General features: G+C 40.5%; 1 protein-coding gene across 11 annotated transcripts in view; it reads left to right on the top strand.

The window, feature by feature from the left end:
- The window catches only part of LOC125703747 (rap1 GTPase-activating protein 1-like), a 55,301-nt gene extending 38,167 nt beyond the window's left edge, over nt 1-17,134 (top strand). For 6 of the 11 annotated variants that reach the window (XM_048968688.1, XM_048968609.1, XM_048968599.1 and 3 more), the window contains 9 exons: nt 694-823; nt 1,066-1,221; nt 5,175-5,246; nt 5,437-5,523; nt 6,137-6,271; nt 7,798-7,944; nt 9,140-9,243; nt 11,667-11,783; nt 15,502-17,134. In XM_048968688.1, the coding sequence (XP_048824645.1) occupies nt 694-823; nt 1,066-1,221; nt 5,175-5,246; nt 5,437-5,523; nt 6,137-6,271; nt 7,798-7,944; nt 9,140-9,243; nt 11,667-11,783; nt 15,502-15,511 (958 nt within the window). In that variant the 3' untranslated portion in view covers nt 15,512-17,134. Of the gene's footprint in view, nt 1-693; nt 824-1,065; nt 1,222-5,174; nt 5,247-5,436; nt 5,524-6,136; nt 6,272-7,797; nt 7,945-9,139; nt 9,244-11,666; nt 11,788-15,310 lie in introns of those variants that run through there. The other 5 variants (XM_048968629.1, XM_048968620.1, XM_048968648.1 and 2 more) reach the window with 5 other exon arrangements.
- Nucleotides 17,135-19,749: the final 2,615 nt, after the last annotated feature.

Below are 19,749 nucleotides of genomic sequence, written 5' to 3' on the forward strand. Positions count from 1 at the left end.
TATATTATTATAATCTGTTTTGCCTAACTCTCTTGTTTATTTTGTAATTGTAACATCTTAATATTCATTGATTATACACGGGTCAACTCTTTGAAAGGGTAGATAACAGCAGGACAAGGGGAAATGGTTTTAAGTTGAAGGAGGGAAGATTTAGGTTGTGGAAGTTCTTTACTATGAGGTGCTGGAACAGGCTGCCCAGAGAGGTTATGGGTACCCTGTTCCTGGAGGTGTTCAAGGCCAGGTTGGATGAGACCCTGGGCAGCCAGGTCTAGTATTAAGTGGGGAGGCTGGTGGCCCTGCTTGTGTCAGGGGGGATTGGAAATTCGTGACTCTTGAGATCTCTTCTAACCTGAGCCATTCTGTGATTCTGTGGCTCTGCCACAGCTACTTTCTGCAGTTCTAAAATATGGATTCTGTTTCCTCAGAAGAATGCTAAACCAAGTAGATCCTTTGAGGATCTCTGGTTTAGCTTCACCGGTTTTAGCAAGAAAGGTTGTTCATTGGTAGAAACATTTTGCAGCTTTGATTATAGCATTCGTTTTTGGAAGATGAGTTACTACGCTGCTGCTGATTTCTTTAAAGTTACCTTTGATATTATTGATGCATAAGCTAGCATTACTGATATCTTCTTTGTTCTCTCCACTTTTTCATTTGTGTCCTGCCCAACCTATTGTGTGGTGTGGATTTATTCAGGTTCCGGGGAGGTTTGGATGTCATTAGAGGTCAAACGGGCACCGAATCAGTTTATACAAATTTCCGGGGCAAAGAGATCATGTTTCATGTGTCTACAAAACTGCCCTTCGCAGAAGGAGATTCCCAACAGGTATTTGTGAGGAGAACTAAGGAATGCAAGCGTGGGTAAGAGGGGAGGGGTATTTATTGAGGAGTTAATTAAGGAGAACTGCATGATATTGGGAAATATGACAGGAGAAATGGTGAAAGTAGTGATGGGGTTTTTACTAGAGAAGATGGGCTGGAGATGCTAAACAGACTGGTGTTTTAGGCCCTATTATACTGTTCTACTCCTTTTCACCTCCATGTTTTTTTTTACTTTTTACTCTTCAGCTTCAGCGGAAGCGTCACATTGGGAATGACATTGTAGCCATCATCTTCCAGGATGAAAGCACACCTTTTGTGCCTGATATGATTGCTTCTAATTTCCTACATGCATACGTGGTAGTTCAGCTCACTCACAGCAGTTGTGGGGAGACCCTCTACAAGGTAAATGGAGTCAGCAGATTCTTCTGTGGTGATGTACTGACTTCAGCCCTTGAAGCGAAAACCTGTTCATGGGCTTTTGGGAGAGATTTGACAAGATTGGCCACATGTCCTCCAAACAGCTTTGCTTGCTTTGTCAGTAAATGCTAACAACATCCTCAGTGAAAAGCTCTCCTTCCCCTTTACCTACACTTTGATCTCTGACTAGGAGTCTCATTCCTGCTATACTATTCTCTATTCTGTAGGTTTGCAGAGGTCCGACTAAGAACTAAGACTGAGATTAATCAAGATTCTGGAACGCAAATATTTTACTGAACAGAGTCCAGGAATGCTTATTATCTCTACCTAGCAAATAGAATGTAAAAAAAAAACCCAAAACTAGATACTTGTGTGTTTTCCAGTGTAGCTGATAGATTTATAGAGCTTAGCACTTGGGATTTAATGCAAGACAAATTCAGATAAGTTTTGTATTAGATAAAATTTCAGATAAAATATCAGAAAGCACAAAGAGCAAGTGATCACATTTTGGGTAATCTTTTTCTTTCATTGAAAGAAAGAGGTTTTCTTGCATTATCAAGAAAAGCTCATTTATCTAACTTTGTGTGATGCTTAGTAATAGATCATAGCACAGAGCTTGCTTATCCTGAAACTGTATGTCAAGTAGAGCTCGCTGGCCTATTCTGTGGACTTCTAACCAGCTGCATCTACTTTTGTGGGTCCTGGAGCCAATGGTCATCTGAAAGTGAAGTGGTACGTCTTAAGGTCCTCTATTTGACAGGAGCCCTGCTGGAACAAAGATTCTATATCCACAGCCTCTTGCCAGAACAATTTATTGCATGTCTGTATATGGATATCTCTATGACTTTAAATTCAACTTTCAATCATGATGAGAAATGAGGGCACATTATTTTGCGTTCTGAGATGGATTTTCCTTTATAGAAACATTTTAATCGATGTGCTGTGTCTCATTTTATGTAAAAATTCTAATTTGGTGATAATGAGTTCTTAAGCCTTTTAGGTCTACAAGAGTGGGAAGAATGTCAAAATTGTGACAGGATCTCCATCTCATCTTCCACAAAAAGAGTGGTAGTGTTGGAATAACAACAATATTCTGTTTTATATGTTGTGGACATCTGAGTCTGTCATGAGAAAATAGCTGCCTGATGATCAGAGGCTTGAGGTTCTAATTCTCTTACTGTTCATCTTACAGGGCACATAAATTCACTGCATTTTTTCTTTTAAGAAAAAAGCTGGGGAAGCTTGTCATTTGTCTTTCTCTTCCCAGTATTGTTTTTGCCTACGTGCAACAGCATTATTTTTGGCACAGTAGTAAGGTTGCCTGTATCACTTCATTAAAAAAAAATAAATAAATCACCCCAGCCATGACTCTGGGGCCACTGCAGTTTTATGTAAGGGCTTTTCCAAAGGAATTTTAAATAATTCTTCCTTGAGAGGCTCTAGTGTCTAATGCTTAAATTTGAATTTTGATGATATTTATTTGAATCAGTTTTTACAAACAGAAGATTAAGAATGCAGAGCAGGATTTTGGTCTGTTGGGAGAGAGAGGGAGGCCTTGTAACTAGGGCAGCTGGCCAATAGTGTGAGAAATCTGAGCTAAATTTAGGGCCTCTTTCCTTAGTCTCATTAAATTCACACAACTCTGTGAGGTGCTCTGTGACATTTACAGTGGGGTTTATTTTGAGGCAGTTGCTGTAAAGATGCACTGCTGTTGTTCCTTGTTGTATGAAATGGAAAAGAACAATACTGTTCCTTGTTCCATCTCAAACATGAAGAAAAAAGTAACTGAAGTATCTGGTGAGATAGCTACATATACATGGTAAGTATTGTGAAGAACAAAGTGGCAGTGTTTGAAAAAATGTACTTGCATTACGATTTTTTGGCATTGGGATGTGAGGTAGGAGTGTGCTTTAAAAAAAAAAATCATAGATGCACTTATCTCTTGCTGGGAAACTGCTTTTGTGTGCTTATTATGTGTCTAAGAGAAGTAGTGTCACTGTACTGGGATACTCCCTTATATTCCCCTTAGTGTGCAGTATATATCTACTGAGAAGTCTGGTTAAAAAAAAAAAAAAAGTTAGTATTAACATTTGGTTTGTCTGGTGGAGGTAAATCTTGCAGGCTGAATAGAAGCATCTTTTTTCTGCTCTAAATACACTGGTTATTGTTAATATATATTTATTATTAAGAACACTTTAAAATGTAAGGTTTAGCAAGGTGTTTTGCTTTTGCTTTATGATTTTCTGGGAGGTAAAAGAGCATTGGAAGATAAAATTGCCAAGCTGTATTTTAAAGGTCGTGGCAGTCTTGGTGAAGTTTCCGCTGATCGGAAAAGGAGAAACAAAAATCCCATTTTCAAGAAAGGAAAAAAAGAAGATCCAGGGAGCTACCGGCCAGTCATTCTCACCTCTGCACCTGGCAGGATCATGGAGCAGATCTTCCTGAAGACCCTACTAAGGCAGTTGGAAAATAAAGATGAATTGATTGGTGGCAACCAACATGACTTTACCGAGGGCAAATTATGCCTGACGTACTTGGAGGCCTTCTGTAATGGAGTTACAGCATCAGTGAACAAAGGAAGAGCAACTGATGTCATCTACCTGACTTGTGCAAAGCGTTTGACACTGTTCCACATGACATCCTGGTTGCCAAATTTGGGAAGAAATGATTTGATGGATGGATGACTCGCTAGATAAGGAAATGGATGGATGGTTGCACTCAAAGACCTGCGATTAATGGCTTGGTGTTTAAGTGGAGACTGGTGATGAGTATTCCTTTTTTTTCCAGGGATTGATGTTGGGACTGGTGCTGTTTAACATCTTTGAAAGCAACATGGACAGTGGGATTGAGTGTAGCTCCCACAGTGCAGAAAACAGTAAGCTGATCGATGCAGTTGACACACTAGATGGAAGGGGTGCTATCCAGAGGGGCCTGGACAGGCTGCAGAGGTGGGCCTATGCCAATTTTGTGAAGTTCAACAAGGCCAAAATGCAAGATACTGCACCTGAGTTGAAGCAATCCCAAGCCCAAATATAGGCTGGGCGGAGAATGGCTTGAGAGAAACCCTGAGGAGAAGCATTTGGGGAAGTAGGCTGATAAAAGACTCAACATTAGCTGGTGATGTACACTTGCAGCCCTGAGGGATAACCATATACTGGGTTGCATCAAGAGAAGTGTGACCATCCGACTGAGCAAGGTGATTCCCTCCCTCTACTGTGAGACCCCACCTTGAACACTGCATCCAGTTCTGTTGCCCCAACACAGGAAGAACATTGAGCTGTTGGAGAGGGTCCAGAGGAGGGCCACGAAGATGAGGGATGGAGAGCTGAAGCACCTCCACTATGAGGACAGGCTGAGAGAGTTGGGACTTTTCAGCCTGGAAAAGGGAAGGCTTCGGGGAGACCCAGTAGCGGCCTTCCAGTACCTGAAGGGAGCTTACAAAGAAAACTGGGGAGGGACTTTTTATAAGGGCAGGTAGCTTCAAGATGAGAGGAAATGGCTTTAAATTGGAAGAGGGTAGATTTAAACTAGCTATTAGGAAGAAATTATTTACTCTGAGGGTGGTGAAATGCTGAAACATGTTGCTCAGCGTGGTTGTGAATGCCTCCTCCTTGGAGGCATACAAGGCCAGGCTGGATGGGGCTCTGAGCAACTTGGTCTAGAGGAAGGAGTCCCTGCCTATAGCAGGGGGGCTGGAACTAGATGATCTTAAGGGTCCAACTTGAGTAATTCTATAATTCTATGGTCCGTTCACTGAGGTCAGGAATTGACAGGTGCCTTTGGAAAATGTAAATGATTCAGAAGGAAGGATACAATAGTATCTCTGATTTTTTTACATTGCGATGTACGTGTGTGCAAACACAGAAGTTTGAAATCTCTAATAGTCTCAATTGTATTATGGTTTCTAATACTGATTTCATTCCCTTGTACTGTTTCAGGTTTCAGTCACAGCACGAGATGATGTGCCCTTCTTTGGACCTTCTCTACCAAATCCAGCCATATTTAGAAAGGTTTGTTTCTCTGATGTAGTGTTAGATGGCAGGGAAAAATATTACACATCCTTTTATTTATAGTCACTGTTGTATTGTCAGTCTGGCTAGATGGCTTTGGAAGTCTAAGGAGTAGTAAGGTAGAGCTTTTATCACCTAATGTTCCTAATGCTGTCTTCATCTCCAGTCGGGTTTTCATCTTGTTTTGTAGAGTACAGAGTTTCGTGAATTCCTTCTGGTCAAGCTCATCAATGCTGAATACAGCTGCTATCGAGCTGAAAAATTTGCTAAATTAAAGGTGGGACGATGACCTGTTTGTTTCCATTAAAAAATATAATGCTGTGTTGCTGCAAAATTAAGAAAATACAAGATAATTTTTTACTGTCTTCTATTTCTAATTTTCTGATGTTTAAACGTGATTATTCTTAGCCATGTGAATCCTTCCTTTGTATTTTACAACTGGCATGGTAGGGTATGAACAGATACGTTCTAATGTCATTGTTTAATCCTCAAGTAAGAGTTTGTATATGATGCACAGATACTGCTGTAGGAAATTCTATATTAGTTGAGACTCAGTACTGCATTTCAGGGTACATGTTAAGAGTTTTGTTCAAAGTCCCAAAATTCTGTTCCAAGATCTGCTGCTTGCGTGATCTAAGAAAAAACTGCCCTCAACCCATGCCTCATTTTCATCACCGGTAAAACCTAGTGTCTGTTATGACTTGATTTTAAAGGAGTTTAAAGGGGCTATCTACAACTATAAATTCCATATTTACATAGCTGAAATCAGTTAATGTTTAATTTTCATGATATTTTTTGTTTTTAAAATGAGGACAAGAGATACAGCAGTAACAGCACCCTTCTACACTCTCCCCATTATAGCTGTGTTTTCATTCCCAATGTTGATGTAGGAGAGAACACGAAGTGCCCTCTTGGAGAGTCTTTTTGAGGAGCTGCAGTTTCGCAGCCGCTGTATGATGGGATTGCCCATAGAAGAAGATGACAAGACAGAGAATGGCAGTGGGGGCTTCTTTGAGAATTTCAAGGTGGGTCAAGGTTGATTGAAGAAGTTCCTTATCAGTTGTCCATTTTTTTCGTTTTTATTTAAGGATCACTATGTCCCATCAGGAATATCGACCCTAGCAATAAGCTGTGCAGCAGATTAAATGGAAAGGAAGACTTTTATTGTAGCAGTGTTTCTTTAGAGCATCTTCCACTGTGCTTTATTGTATCATTCAAAAATACACATTTTTCCAGTTCGTGTACATCTTTCTGTGGAGCTAAAACTTGGTCTTTGATAGAATTCTATACTGGCCCTAGGACATCAGACTCTTTCTTTATGCGTCATGCTGGTGTCTAGTGTCAGATGGGGTTTCGTTCCTTGACTTGTTGGGAAAGGTGTAGGTGCTTACAGGAGGAACTGCAATAACTAGTAGGAAGCAGCTTTAATTTCTCACAGTAGACTCCTTCCAGTTCATTTTCATTATGGCTGAAAGAGTAGCAGGAGCCACCGCAAGAGTTTCCAACACAACTTAGCATGTATTGTTTAAAAAATACTGATGCTTTACTTTCCCTCTAAATCCAGAGTTAATATCTTGTTGTTCAGCTTAGATTTCTTTCATTTTTGAAAGTCAGGATCAGGTGACAACTTACTTGTAAAAGTGCAAGGATCAAGACAATAAGTGAATGCAAAGTTTTTGAACAAACAGGAGAAATTAATTTTGAGCTGCTTATATAGGAAAAATCTTGCATCACTTTCCTTTCTCTCACTTTCCCATTTCTGTGTCACCAATTTCTTTGTCTTAACAAGAGACTTACTAAGAAAGCTTTTCTTTAGATGAACTCCCCTTGTTTTGTCTGGTGGGCTGATTGGTGTTATTGAGGATGGTGAAACTAAGCCAGTCACGTGTAACTACTAAGTATATGTGTAGCTTTGGTCAGATCTTGGATGGTTTGTTGAGTTTTATTAATATGTACAGTCAATCTACCCTCCTCTTGCCACTAACCAGGAGTTTCATAACCACCTACATCTTAAAGTAATTATTCCAAAAATGTCCTTTTCTGACTTATAGCGGGTACTATGATTTACAGATCATTGTATACAAACAACCTTTGCAAAGGGTTGGAAAAGACTGAGAAATATCAGAAAATGGCTTTTTCAAATGCTGCATATTTTCAAATAGCTGTTCTCGCCTTCATGCATGATCTTATAGCCTTCAGTTTTGTGTTTTGTAGCTTATACTGGGCAGGACTGCATTAGATGATGCTGTCTTACTCAGGAAGCTGGGATACTGTGAGGGAATCTCTACTGCAATATAAAAAATGAAATAAAAGCAGAGAGTATATTTGAGGAAGAGTTCTTTACTAGCAGTGAATTCCATAAATCAGCCAGAACAACAACAAAAGGGTTATATGTAAGATGCTGCCTTTGAGGAGTTAGGATTTCTGTCTTTCTGGTGTTGGTCTGTCCCAGCTTTCTAGCCTTGCTGTGGTGACTTTCATAGTGCCCTACTGTGTGCATGTCTGTATGTGTATCTGTGCTTGTCTGTTTCCCTGCCTCCCTTTTGTTTAGCGGGTGATCAGAGGCCGCAGCCAGAGCCTGGATACCATGGGGATATCTATGAGAAAGCAGCAGCCAGCCACCATGCCCAGCCGCCCGACGACAGCTGGCCTTGCTCTGAGCCAGAGTGTTGCCGAGGGCCCTAAGGCCATTGCTGCGGTAAGGTATTAGGGTGGACTGTAAAAAGAAATCTGGCATACCTTTGTGACCCACCTGTACATACTGTTTCTCTTTCACTAGTAGTTTGTCCTGCTGCCCTTCTGTTAATCTCTTTCTATTGTATCTTTCCATTTCACAAGTGTTGAAAACATGTGTTGCAGTCTTTTTTGTCTGTGCCTATCTCTAGCGCCAGTTCATCTGCAAACTAGAGCTAAGATTGATGGAGACTGGAAGAAGAAAACAAAACATGACTCTGCATCAAACAGTTATCTCTGTTGTCCTATATTAGATCCTGTGGGTTGTCATAACTTTAAAAAAAAATGCTTGCACTGTGCTTTCACCAAAATGGTACTGTACTACTGTATGACTAGATCTGAAAACATTAGGACACTAATTTTTCCATTATTTTTTCAATTTCACCAGTCACTTATTTTTTTCTCTAAAACAAACAGATGGGCAATGTTTACTCAAAATACTCCTTCGCTGTAGATAGAATTTTCAGATTTGGAACAAACAGAAGAGTTAATAGTGTTTGGGATGAGAGAAAGAGTGAATATTTCTATACACTATCAAAGTCTGTCTTATTTGATAGGGATGCATTATAAATCTATGACAGATGTGTTTCCAGAAAAGTATTCAGGTTTCTAATATTGGAAATGTTGTCATGTTAGCCAAAGCATGTGCAGCTTACTGTGGTCTCTGCATTAGTCATGTCAGTAGAAGCAAACTGAAGAAAAAACAACTTTGAGTTAGCTAAGAAATTTTCAGGGTGGGAATTTCAAGGTTACCATTTACTCAATTATACGCATTCTTTGTTACCACTGCAAAGTCACAGAATGGTATTAACTTGGGCTTGCTTCTTCCTTCTCCCCTTTAACTTCTAGTTTTCACTGCCTTTTAGTGATTTTTGCCTCCTTTCCTGATTTTTCTTTCTCTGTATTCTAGCTGTATATCTTGCTCTGTATCTTGTATCTCTCTGTCCCTCCCTTACCACTTGTTTGAATGTTTGCTTCAGAAACTTTCATGGACAGAAAGTATTGTTCCTTGCATTGTTGGAGCAGGATTGTGCTACTACCTAGCATAGCAAAGTGAAAGAGAGAATCTGGATTAGTGTTGCAAGCTCCCTTTCTGGTTCACCACAGTTTTCCTGTCTCATTTCCCTTCTTCCTTCCTGTAACGCTTTCCTTTTTTCTAGTCTTTTGCCTTGCCTGGTAGGAGCCCATCACGTACTCGAACCAGCCGTTTCCATGGGCGACGGAGTAGTGCCATTGGCATTGAGAACATACAGGAGGAGAAGAGGTATAAGCTGTGGGAAGATAAGATAAGCAGAGAGAAAACAGGAGAGGGTGAGAAAAGGAATATAGAAGGGCATGGATATGCACAGAAAGGGAATAGTCAGGAATGAGAACTGAATTGGAAGTGGTTGGAATGGGAACTAAGTCCTGATTATCATCTGATATAGAGATGGATAAATAACAGAAAGCAAGAATAAAAAAAGGACATTTGGAAACAGGGAGAATCAGTATTTAAGTAAGAGGGTACAAGGCTTTGATCTGGGGGAAAAGTCTGATCTTGTTTGGTTTTGTTCTCGTGTTGAGAAGTTAAAATAGACAAAATATATTACAGAGATCACTCTAAAAAGAAATGACTCCAATTTCCATGGGAACTACAAGAGATACAAAGATACAATAACACTATTTGGTAGAGCAAATTCTTAGGGTCCAAGAGCAGTTTGGTGTATTTGATAAAATCATAACCATTCTACCATTTGTTTTTTTTTTAATGGTCAACAGAGATGATATTTCATCTGATTCATTTGATGATATATCATCAAATCATAAAGACTGTCTCAGTTGTAGTTACAAAGCACTTTTAAAGTGTGCACAGGTTCTCAAAAGCTATACGAGTGCCCTGCAACTGATACTCAGTTTTCCCAATTGCAAGAAATTCTGGAAATAGCTTAAAGATTGTAAGTGGCAAAAGCCATCTGTAATATGGAAACCAGTGATTTTACAACAGGAAGAATTATTACATTTTTCTTTCTTTCAATTTATTATCTTGGAACTTAATGAGATACCTATGATATTATTTTAATAGAAATAGTATAGAACTTTCTTTGAGGAAAATAAAAATCTTTTGAGACATCTTCTCTGTGACAATCTAAGCCAACGGAGTAGTCACAGCTCCTCAGCACTTTAGAACATTCTTCAACTGTGTGTCTCAATCTGTTACTTTATGTACCATATCATTCCCTATCCCCTTTGAAGATTTGTAAAAGTTTCCTACAACAAGGAATAAACTTAAATTCCTTTCTCTTTTCTTTGATAGATGGCAATTGGAAAACCTTTGGGTTTACTTAGCTTTTCTTTTGCTTATTTTTAAACTCAAATGTAAGGAATACTAAGCCTTATTTTGTGAGTTTATTTTTGGATTTTTCTGGAAGACTTTTTAGGTGGTTCCTGACGTGCAGTTTCACTTGCAATTGGTCTGATCTAATAGTTCATGGCTACTGAAAAGCAGGCATCATGCATTCCCTCTTCCACTATCTCTTTTAGCTACCAAGTCCTATCTAATTCCTTGTGATAACTTGAATACTTATTGAGCCCTTCATGGAACTGATTTAGCCCATTAATCAACTGGGATAAGTGTCTGCCAGGTTCTACTTTGAACTAACTCATGGAAAAGTCTGAGTGCCAGAACTGCTAGAAGCTATACTCAGCAAAAGAGGCTGGAATGCAGGCTCTTTCTCTGGCCCTGGGACATAGCCTGCAACAAAATCAAGAAAGGTCACTGTTGTGTTATGTCTCTCCCATTGATTTGTTAAACTTACTTGCAGGCTCTTTCTCTGGCAGCAGTGAACTTAACAAGTCATGTGTGACTTCATCCTGAAGTTGTAGCTTAATGAAATGCAGTCTTGGATGACTGAGCTAAGCCAGTCCATCCTGCTTGTTCATGTGTCATAGAAGTTTCAGGGTTGTTCAATTTTCAAGATTGTGTTATTGGAATCATTTTCAGTGTCACAAGCAGTTGTTAGCACAAAAGAAGACATGATGAACAGTGAGGTGAAGAGTACATGTAAGATAGCTGACCAAGAGAGTACATGAGGAACTGTAAACTCCATTGCTGAAAACACCAGAAATGTAACAAAAACCTGAGGTGGAAAATGAGTTTTCCATTCCTGTTTAAGTAACATTCCTCAATTTTAAGTTACTCACATAGACAGCTTTCTTCAGAAGTGTCTTGATAGATACCAGAAAAAAGAAAATACTGGAACTATCCTGAAATAGAGACATTAGCTAACTTCGGTTAATCAGAAAATCCTTTATGCAATTAGTATAAACGCTCTCTAATGAGACCTAAATCTTCTCAAGACTTATGAAATGTGTGTATGTGTTGAGGGGAGGCGGGGGTGAGGAGGGAGTGGGCAGTGAAAGAAAAAGCTGAAGAATTTAAAGTAAAATACTGAAATTAATTTAGTCTTTTATATAAGTTATATAAACTTAAAATGAGTGAAAACTTGACCATTTCTAATACACTGCCCTTAACAGCTTGTAAGGCATATGTCCTTTTCAGTACAAATACATTTGCTTTCCCTCCTGTGTATGTGAGAGATCCAGCTTTGTAATGTGGCCTGGAAGGAACACCTAGAATAGTGTGAATGGTGAACTCTAAAAATGGTGAACTCTGGCCCTGTGATATAGCTGATTTCTCTTTTTTCCAAGCAGAGACATTGCAGAGAGGGTACAGAAGATGGTAGACTGTCCAGAAACCTTGCTTGACCTGAAATCTGATGGTTCATCCAGTCCCAGCTCCCCAGAGTTCCCCAGCAGGAAGAGCAAGTGAGTTGAAAATGATTTTAATATTTGAAAGATGCTCGTTGTGTTTGGTTAAGAAAGAATAGTGCATGTCTTGCTCTCTTGAATGCTATAGCAAGATTGTTCACATAAGGCATTGCAACATCTTAAAAATTTAATGTCTAGCCCTGACACAGAAATTTGGAGCATGTACACAAGGAACTCAGCTTTCTTAAAAATAAAGACTGGTCTGCTTAAAGGTGATTTTGGCTGTATCTTGAGCATCATCTTAACTTCTATCTAATAGTATACACAAAGCATTAGCTGTCCAGTTACAAATACCCATATATATGTTTCCTTTGTAGTTTGCTCTGAAGTGATTATGGAGCTTTATGGAGAAACTTGGACAAGGGTATGCTGGGAAGCTGGGTTTATTCAAATTCTGCCTTTTTAAGCAGAGTTCATACTGCTGCTCCTAACTGACTTGAACTAGCCTGTCGTCAGTCCCCACAAGGTGTGATAGCAGGTGTTATGGTCTCTCGTATTTCATCTATGTTTTGTTGCGAAAGCACTCCATTCTGCACCCAGTGTTCTTCTGCAAAATATTGCACGGAATAGCCTACAACATAGTTCTTCACATTTCTGAAGTATTCTACAGAAACACTGTGCCCAGTGGCCATGAGGGCCAGTGCCATCCTAGCCTGCATTAGAAATAGTGTGGCCAGCAGGAGCAGGGAGGTAATCATCTCCTGTACTTGACTACTGTGTTTGGTTTTGGGCCCCTCACTACAAGAAAGACATTGAGGCCCTGGAGTGTGCCCAGAGAAGGGCAATGAAACTGGTGAGGGGTCTGGAGCACAAGTCTCATGAGGAGCAGCTGAGGGAGCTGGGATTGTTCAGTCTGGAGAAGAGGAGGCTCAGGGGAGACCTCATTGCACTGCACAACTTCCTGAAGGGAGGTTGTGATGAGGAGGGGTTTGGCCTCTTCTCCCAGGCAACAAACAGGACCCTGGGGAAATGGCTACAAGTTGTACCAGAGGAGGTTTAGGCTGGACATGAGGAAAAACTTTTTCTCTCAGAGAGTGGTCAGGCACTGGAATGGCTGCCCAGGGAGGTCGTGGAGTCACTGTCCCTGGCAGTGTTCAAGAGGCATCTGGATGAGGAGCTGCGAGATACGGGTTAGTAGCTTGTGGTAGCAATGGTAATGGGAGGATGGTCGGACTAGATGATTTTGTAGGTCCTTTCCAACCTTGTGATTCTAGAATTCTAAGATTCTATGAAAATTACACTTCCCTAGCAATGCAGAAATGCTGTTGATAAGCTGTATTATGCTAAGATGGAATCCTATCTAGGATACCTCAGTACTTTGCAGATTTCCCTCCATTACTTAAGGGGAACCTACAGGAAAGATGAGGATGGAGTCTTTATCAGGGAGTGTAGCGTTACAGCAAGAGGTAACGGTTTTAAACTAAAAGAGGATAGATTTAGATTAGAAGAAATTCTAGAGAGTGAGGCGGCACTGGAACATGTTGCCCAGAGAAACTGTGGCTGCTCCATCTCTGGAATTGTCCAAAGCCAGATTGGAAGGGGGATTTGGGCAACCAGATTTAGTGGGTGACAAACCCATCTAGAGCAAGGCAGTCAGAACTAGATGGTCTTTAAGATCCCTTCCAAGCCAAACTGTTCTATGATTCTATGAAACCACACATTTGCATTTCTCAGACACCAGAGGATGCTCTGGGTTCTGTGAAATCCAGGCTGGATGTGGCTCTGGGCAGTCTGGTCTGGTTTTTGGTGACCCTGCAAATAGCAGGGGGGTTGAAACTAGATGATCATTGTGGTCCTTTACAATCCAGGTCATTCTATGATTCTGTGATTCTAAATCAAAGACTGTAGCTAACTTTCTGGAACAGCTTAGCACACTCCTGAGAACTTGTACAAAATCTGTGGCAGAAAGGGACAGTGAGTACACTGTAGTAGGATGTATCTCTTTTTCAGTATTGGAGCTCCTTTAAAAAAAGTCAGGAAGTATACCCTAGAACCAGGCCCCTGTGGTTGTTGCTCTAGGTGCCAAGTCAGTCAAGGGAAGGACTTCATTCTAACTAGCCCCAATTCACCCAAGAATTACAGGCTGATGACTATCTGCAGGAGTTATCTACCCAATTATGTGGTGTAGGGCTGTCTAGAATTTTGTCACGGTGAAGGTGCAGAGTTCTGGTGAGTATGTTTCTATCATAGTCATTTTTGGGCTAGGTAGGTGTCATAAATTTTTCAAGGGAGGAGAATGAAAGCATAACTAGAAGATACAGAACATTTAAGATGCTAGCAGAGACACTGCTAGCAGAGACACTGCTAGAGAGAATGCAGGACGTGCAACTGCTTATTAGTCAGCAGCATCCTTCTTCCAACATTACCATATAATTCCACCTCCTCCTCTTCATCCTTTCTGGGAGCTTGTTAGCAAACTTCAAGTTCCTGGCTAAACACATGTGAGGGACTGATTGGGCAGCTGAAGTAAACTTGTATAACCAGCAAGAATTTTTCCTAGTATGAAAATACCTTATAGCTGGTCTGTCCTGTAGGTATGTATATGTCCTGGGAAAACAAACAAACAAGAAAAACCCACTGGTTCCTCACTTCTGCATTTGACTGTGGGCTCCTGGGCTCCCCCCACTTTCCAACTCCCATTCTCTGTTCATGAGTTGAGGAGGTGAGCTAGTTGTTTCAAATCAATATCACCTGTTTTCAGAGAGCAAACATTGCACAGGTCTTCATTAATAACATTTGCATGAATATTGTTTGTCGACATGAGAAATCGCATGCACAGTTTGCATATGAGGTATGATGCAGCATGGAGTTTTGCACTGTGTTTGTGATTAGCCAGGTTTTCAGAGCTAGGGACCAGCCCACATGCAGTTATACCTTCAGCAACATGCCTGTAGTAGGAAATTAAGGATATGTAATTTCACCATGTAAAGCAAACAGTTTTCACCACGACAGTGTTAGCACAACATTGTAGGAATAGGTTAGGGCTGTGATTCTAGCAATCTGTCTTGGAGATCCCTACAGTTCTAGAAAATTATCTGCTTACTGTTCACTCATTATGGAACCATAAATCATCATCACTTTATAGGCATATTTCTAATACAAAATGAATTCCATCCGGGTCTAAAATATTTTAGGCAGACCACATTAATAATGTTGTCCCTGGTATTATGTCATAAACACATTTCTGATTCTTTATAGGGAATAGCATTATTTATGGCAAAAAGTACAGCATGTTGTTGCTGTTGTCAAGCATTGCAGATTCTAGACTGCAGTGATCAGGACTCTTCATCTATGTCCTACAAAATCAACTTAAACATAAATATAATGGAAACATACAGATAACAGATAAATTCTTGTACAGTAGAGACAAACCAATAGTTAATTTCAGTTACTGATTTCTAAAACACTCTTCTGCAGTAGTCAAACTGTAATATTTGAAGCTGTGTTGTTCACTTGGACTACTCCTGTCTATTCTCCAACATACAGGGCCAGTTATCCTTAGTTTTTTCTGCTTTGTTGTCCAGGTAGCCTTCTGAATAATCCTTTCTCCCAAGGACATGGTGAAAGAATGAACCCAGCCTAAGTAACAAGGTAGCAAACTCCCCAGGATCGGGACTCTTTCCAAGTTTCATCTGAAAATCAAGCACTGTACTGTGTATGTCCAAATCCTAGGAAAAGTACACACGTTTTGTGTGCATGTGTTTTCCCTTCTCAGACACATCTGAGTGGGGACATCAAGCCAATCAGGAGTGGACCAGATGCTACTAATTGTTTACCTCACTGAAGATACTGGCAAGACTTTTTGGGTGAAATGAGAGTACTGGCTAAGAGGAGCATGAACTTAGAGGACCTCAAGGACTGTGGAAAGACCAAGTGACACCACATAATGCTCCACTGGCAGTCCTTGGAGCAGGAGTCATGGAGAGGAAGAAGGACAGAAATTATTTTGGAGCATTTTGTTTCTAGGCTTTTTCCATTGTCCAATCAGCAGTCACTGAATCAGACTCTACAAATGCTGGGGGAAAGAAGGCTACCTTGAGCACCTCTTCTTCCCTTAGACTTATTCAGAAAGAGAATTAAGTCAAAAGCAGGAGAACACATTTCCACCTCTGTCTCTAGTAAGCACTAGAGATGGATGACCTAGTTTGGGAAATGCAATCCAAAGAAAGAGAATGAAGAAATCTGCTGAGGAAGAGTGCTAAGAAGGTGATACTTAGTGGAAATTTAGGTCCCAGCTCATTTTATTGATTGGCTCTGCCAAGGGAGAAGTATGTTAGCCTTCATTTCCTCCAAAATATATTTTGTAGCCTCATGAGGAAATATCTTTGGCCTATATTGGCCTTGCCTTTACTGTTCTCCCTATTGCATGCTGGCATGTAATATGCCTGGGGCTTTAGGTTTCAATACTGCTTGTAGGTCGAGACCGGCCGTGTTTTGCAGTATTTCTGAATGAATAAATATATTTAATATATTGAAGTTGTCTTATCTTTATTGCCTCTTTCAGCTTTTTGAGTTACTCAACATATTTCAGCACTTTCTCTCTATGGTGAGTATTTCACCGTAAGTGTTACACACATGGCACATTTCACAGCATATAAGCACGTGAGATTCATGAGCTACTCTCTACTAGGAAGTGACAAGTAGTGGTTCCCAAATTCTAAGCTAGGAGAAGCTGACGTTAAAGGTCTTGCTCTGGCAGATATGAAACATGCTCCAGGCTACCTTAAAATGCAAAATATTTGAGTGAGCTGTGATCAGTAGATCCAATTTGTCATATATAATGCTTTGAATGTTCCCTTCATAACAGCCATACAGAAGCTAAAAATCTAGTGGAATGGATCTACAGGAGCCACCGAAGCTCTTTTGTCTACAGGCAACTGTACACACACAGAGTATAGAAGATGGGCATCTTGACTTGAATACGTTCCTGTCTCCAAGCAGGACTTGTCTGTGCAAGAGCTTGACACTTAATCCTAATAGCTTCTTAATAAGACATGAAAAAAATAATAAACATTTTGGCAAGTAGTTTCTACCTCCTCTCTCCTTCCTTAAACTTTCTTAATTAACCATTTAATAACACTAGTTAAAATGTGCTCTCTATAACAAGTTAATTTTGCTCTCTATAACTGCTTGAAGGGAGGTTGTAGGGAGCTGGGGGTCAGCCTCTTCTCTTGTGTAACCAGTGAGAATAATAGAGCAAATGGCTTCAAGCTGTGCCAGGGGAGATTTAAGCTGGATGTTAGGAAATGCTCCTTCTCTGAAAGAGTGGTCAGGCACTGCAATGGGCTGCCCAGGGAGGTGGTGGAGTCACTGACCCTGGAGGTGTTCAAGGAACGTTTAGATGTTGTGTTGAGGGACATGGTTTAGTGAGAGCTATTGGTGATAGATGGATGGTTGGACTGGATGATCTTGTAGGTCTCTTCCAGTCTTGGTGTTTCTGTGATTCTGTGCACATGCTTTCCTAATTCCTAGTGTTAAAACTATCCAGAAACATAGCAGTAACATTTTGTAAATTCAGTGACATGAAAAATTGCTTTCAGTGTTCCTGTGTACTGATTGGAAATTCATGTAAGATCAAATATGACAGGCTGATAGCAGATAGGTAGTCCCTTCCCTTTTGTATGGCAAAAAAAGGCAATGACAGTGCCTTCTCATAGGATTCAGGCACGGTGGAACAATAGCAAAACAAAATTAGCTCACCCCTTCCAATGATTTGTGATGGCTGGAGAGGAGCACAAGAGATATCCAGAGAGATACTGCTCCCTCAGCTGCTAATCCTTAAATGAGGGTGAGGAGGGGTGGATCCAGTCTCCATTCCTTCCAGTCATTCAGATGCATTGCTTGTACCTGAGCTCCCGGGGTAAGCACACCTTCTCACCTGGTGCTCAACCATTTGTTCAGGCAGTGACCTGGCAATTCCACTGCACTCCACCCCTTTACAGCTTGAACCAACGATTGAGCAAGTTGGGGGTAAGCTCCTGCTGTTTTAGCAATCCAAAGTACGACGTACATCACGATACACATAAATTACCTGTTGCAATGCTGGGTATCAAGACATTGAAGGTGATTGTTGACAGTCTTTTTGTGGTTCTGTAGGGCCAACACTTGATGTTCCTTCAGGAGGCATATCTTCAAGGACCAGTAGTGCTTCAGGTCTGTGCTCACCTGTTCCTGAAAGGTCAACAGGCCACCACTGGGTGTCGTGATGTTTCCTCATGGACACTGAGGCATGCTGGAGTGCTGTTGCTCCCACCAGTGGTCCTGTGAACTTAACAAACTCAAGGGGATTAGTACAGATGTTTAACAGGTATGAGGAGGGGTAGGTCTGCCCTCTGTGGTAGGATACAAGCTGTGTTTTTGTCTTGAGTCAACACCTCCACTTGCACTGGGGCATATCCTGGCCTTTGGTACCGTACCCTTTGGCCTGATATCTGTCACTGGATAACTATACCAGGTACTAATGGGGGAGCGGGTTCTAATTTACCACATGGATCTAATCTGGCCACACACTCCCTCACAAATACGTGAACTTTATTTGCTCCTTTTGCCTCTGTGACACCACATGTAGACCAAGCAGGTGCATGAGTTAGTTCCCTGTGCAAGGTGTGTCGCTCATGTCTACTTGTTGCATGAAGTACCAACAGAAGCAGAAAATAAGTGTAAATGAAAATTGGCTATCATCAAGTAAAAGCATTCACCTTCCTTTTGGCCTTGTGAGTAACTGTGGTTCTCTTGCTCTCTGTCTTCCAGAGGTCTCTGTGCAAACATCCTGAAGCCTCATATCACAGAAATGATGCAGTGCTGTTTGTAACGATTGATATGCCTATCCAGCCAAAGGCCATAAAAAATCCTAGTGTAATCATTCTGCAAATCAAGTTACCTCTGCTATCTGTGTGCCTTACATAAAGCACAGTGGAAGTGATCCCAGTGATCCCCTCTAAACTTTTTATTACATTGGCTGAGGTTCTCTCTCCTTCTCCCTTCTGCTCACTCATGCAGCATTTTCACTCCTGCAATTTTTGCCAGAAAACCTTGCTGGATCCTTAAGCCAAGTTGATAGTACAAGGTCCAGGAGTGGTAATTTTTTGCTGTGTCATATCTACTCTTCGTTCTTCCATGCAGAGATTTTGTTTTTTCAATGTGTTGTATAAAGGTACACAAGCAAACATGTAGGTTTATGTACGGACTTCTGACTTATGCCAAGAGGCACAGTTAAAGTGGATGAACATTGTGACATTTTTCAGTCTATGTGAAATCAACTCGCCCAACCAAGAGGCTATAGACGTGTAGTCTTGAGTGCATTTGCTGATAGCTGTAAGAAGTTGTGTAAGAACTGTACAGTAAGAAGCTGTAAGAAGATAGTTGTAAGAATCGTTTGCAACATTTACAATGTGTCTATGATAATATGTGAAGGGGAAGAAGGTAATAAAAGATTACACGTCTGCGTGAGGCACAGGAGATAGCAAAGTTGAGCCTGCACTTTTGTAGGACAGAGTGAAATTAAAGTTCTTGAAATTCTATTCTCTAGAAATTCTGTCAGTTTTTGAGGTAGAAGAAAAGATGGGATTAAGAGCAATTCTTTGCGCTAGAAATTTTAGGAAGCAAAATGAGGGTGATAAATTTATTCTTATTTTTGCAAATACTGAAGTTTCCTATCTGTGTGCTACCAGTCTTGATAGGAGACCGACTGCCAATAGACTAAGTACGGCAAAACAAGCAAATGTTCCTAGACAAATTTACATTTAAATGAATGCAGATAATTTGCATTCATCTATGCAATATGGAGAAACTTTAGTTATCCCTAACCAAAGAATGAACTGAGTTAAGCAGAACTAAAAACAAAGAAAACATCTTGGAGCATGGAGAGGAATCCAAGTGTTTTAGTGTTTCCCTTTAGTAAGTTGTCCAATAATTATTCAGCCACAATTAATGTAGTGTATAAAAATCAGACTAAACTCTTCTT

The sequence above is a fragment of the Lagopus muta genome, chromosome 1, assembly GCF_023343835.1.
Source record: "Lagopus muta isolate bLagMut1 chromosome 1, bLagMut1 primary, whole genome shotgun sequence".
In the NCBI taxonomy this organism is placed as follows: Eukaryota; Metazoa; Chordata; class Aves; order Galliformes; family Phasianidae; genus Lagopus; species Lagopus muta.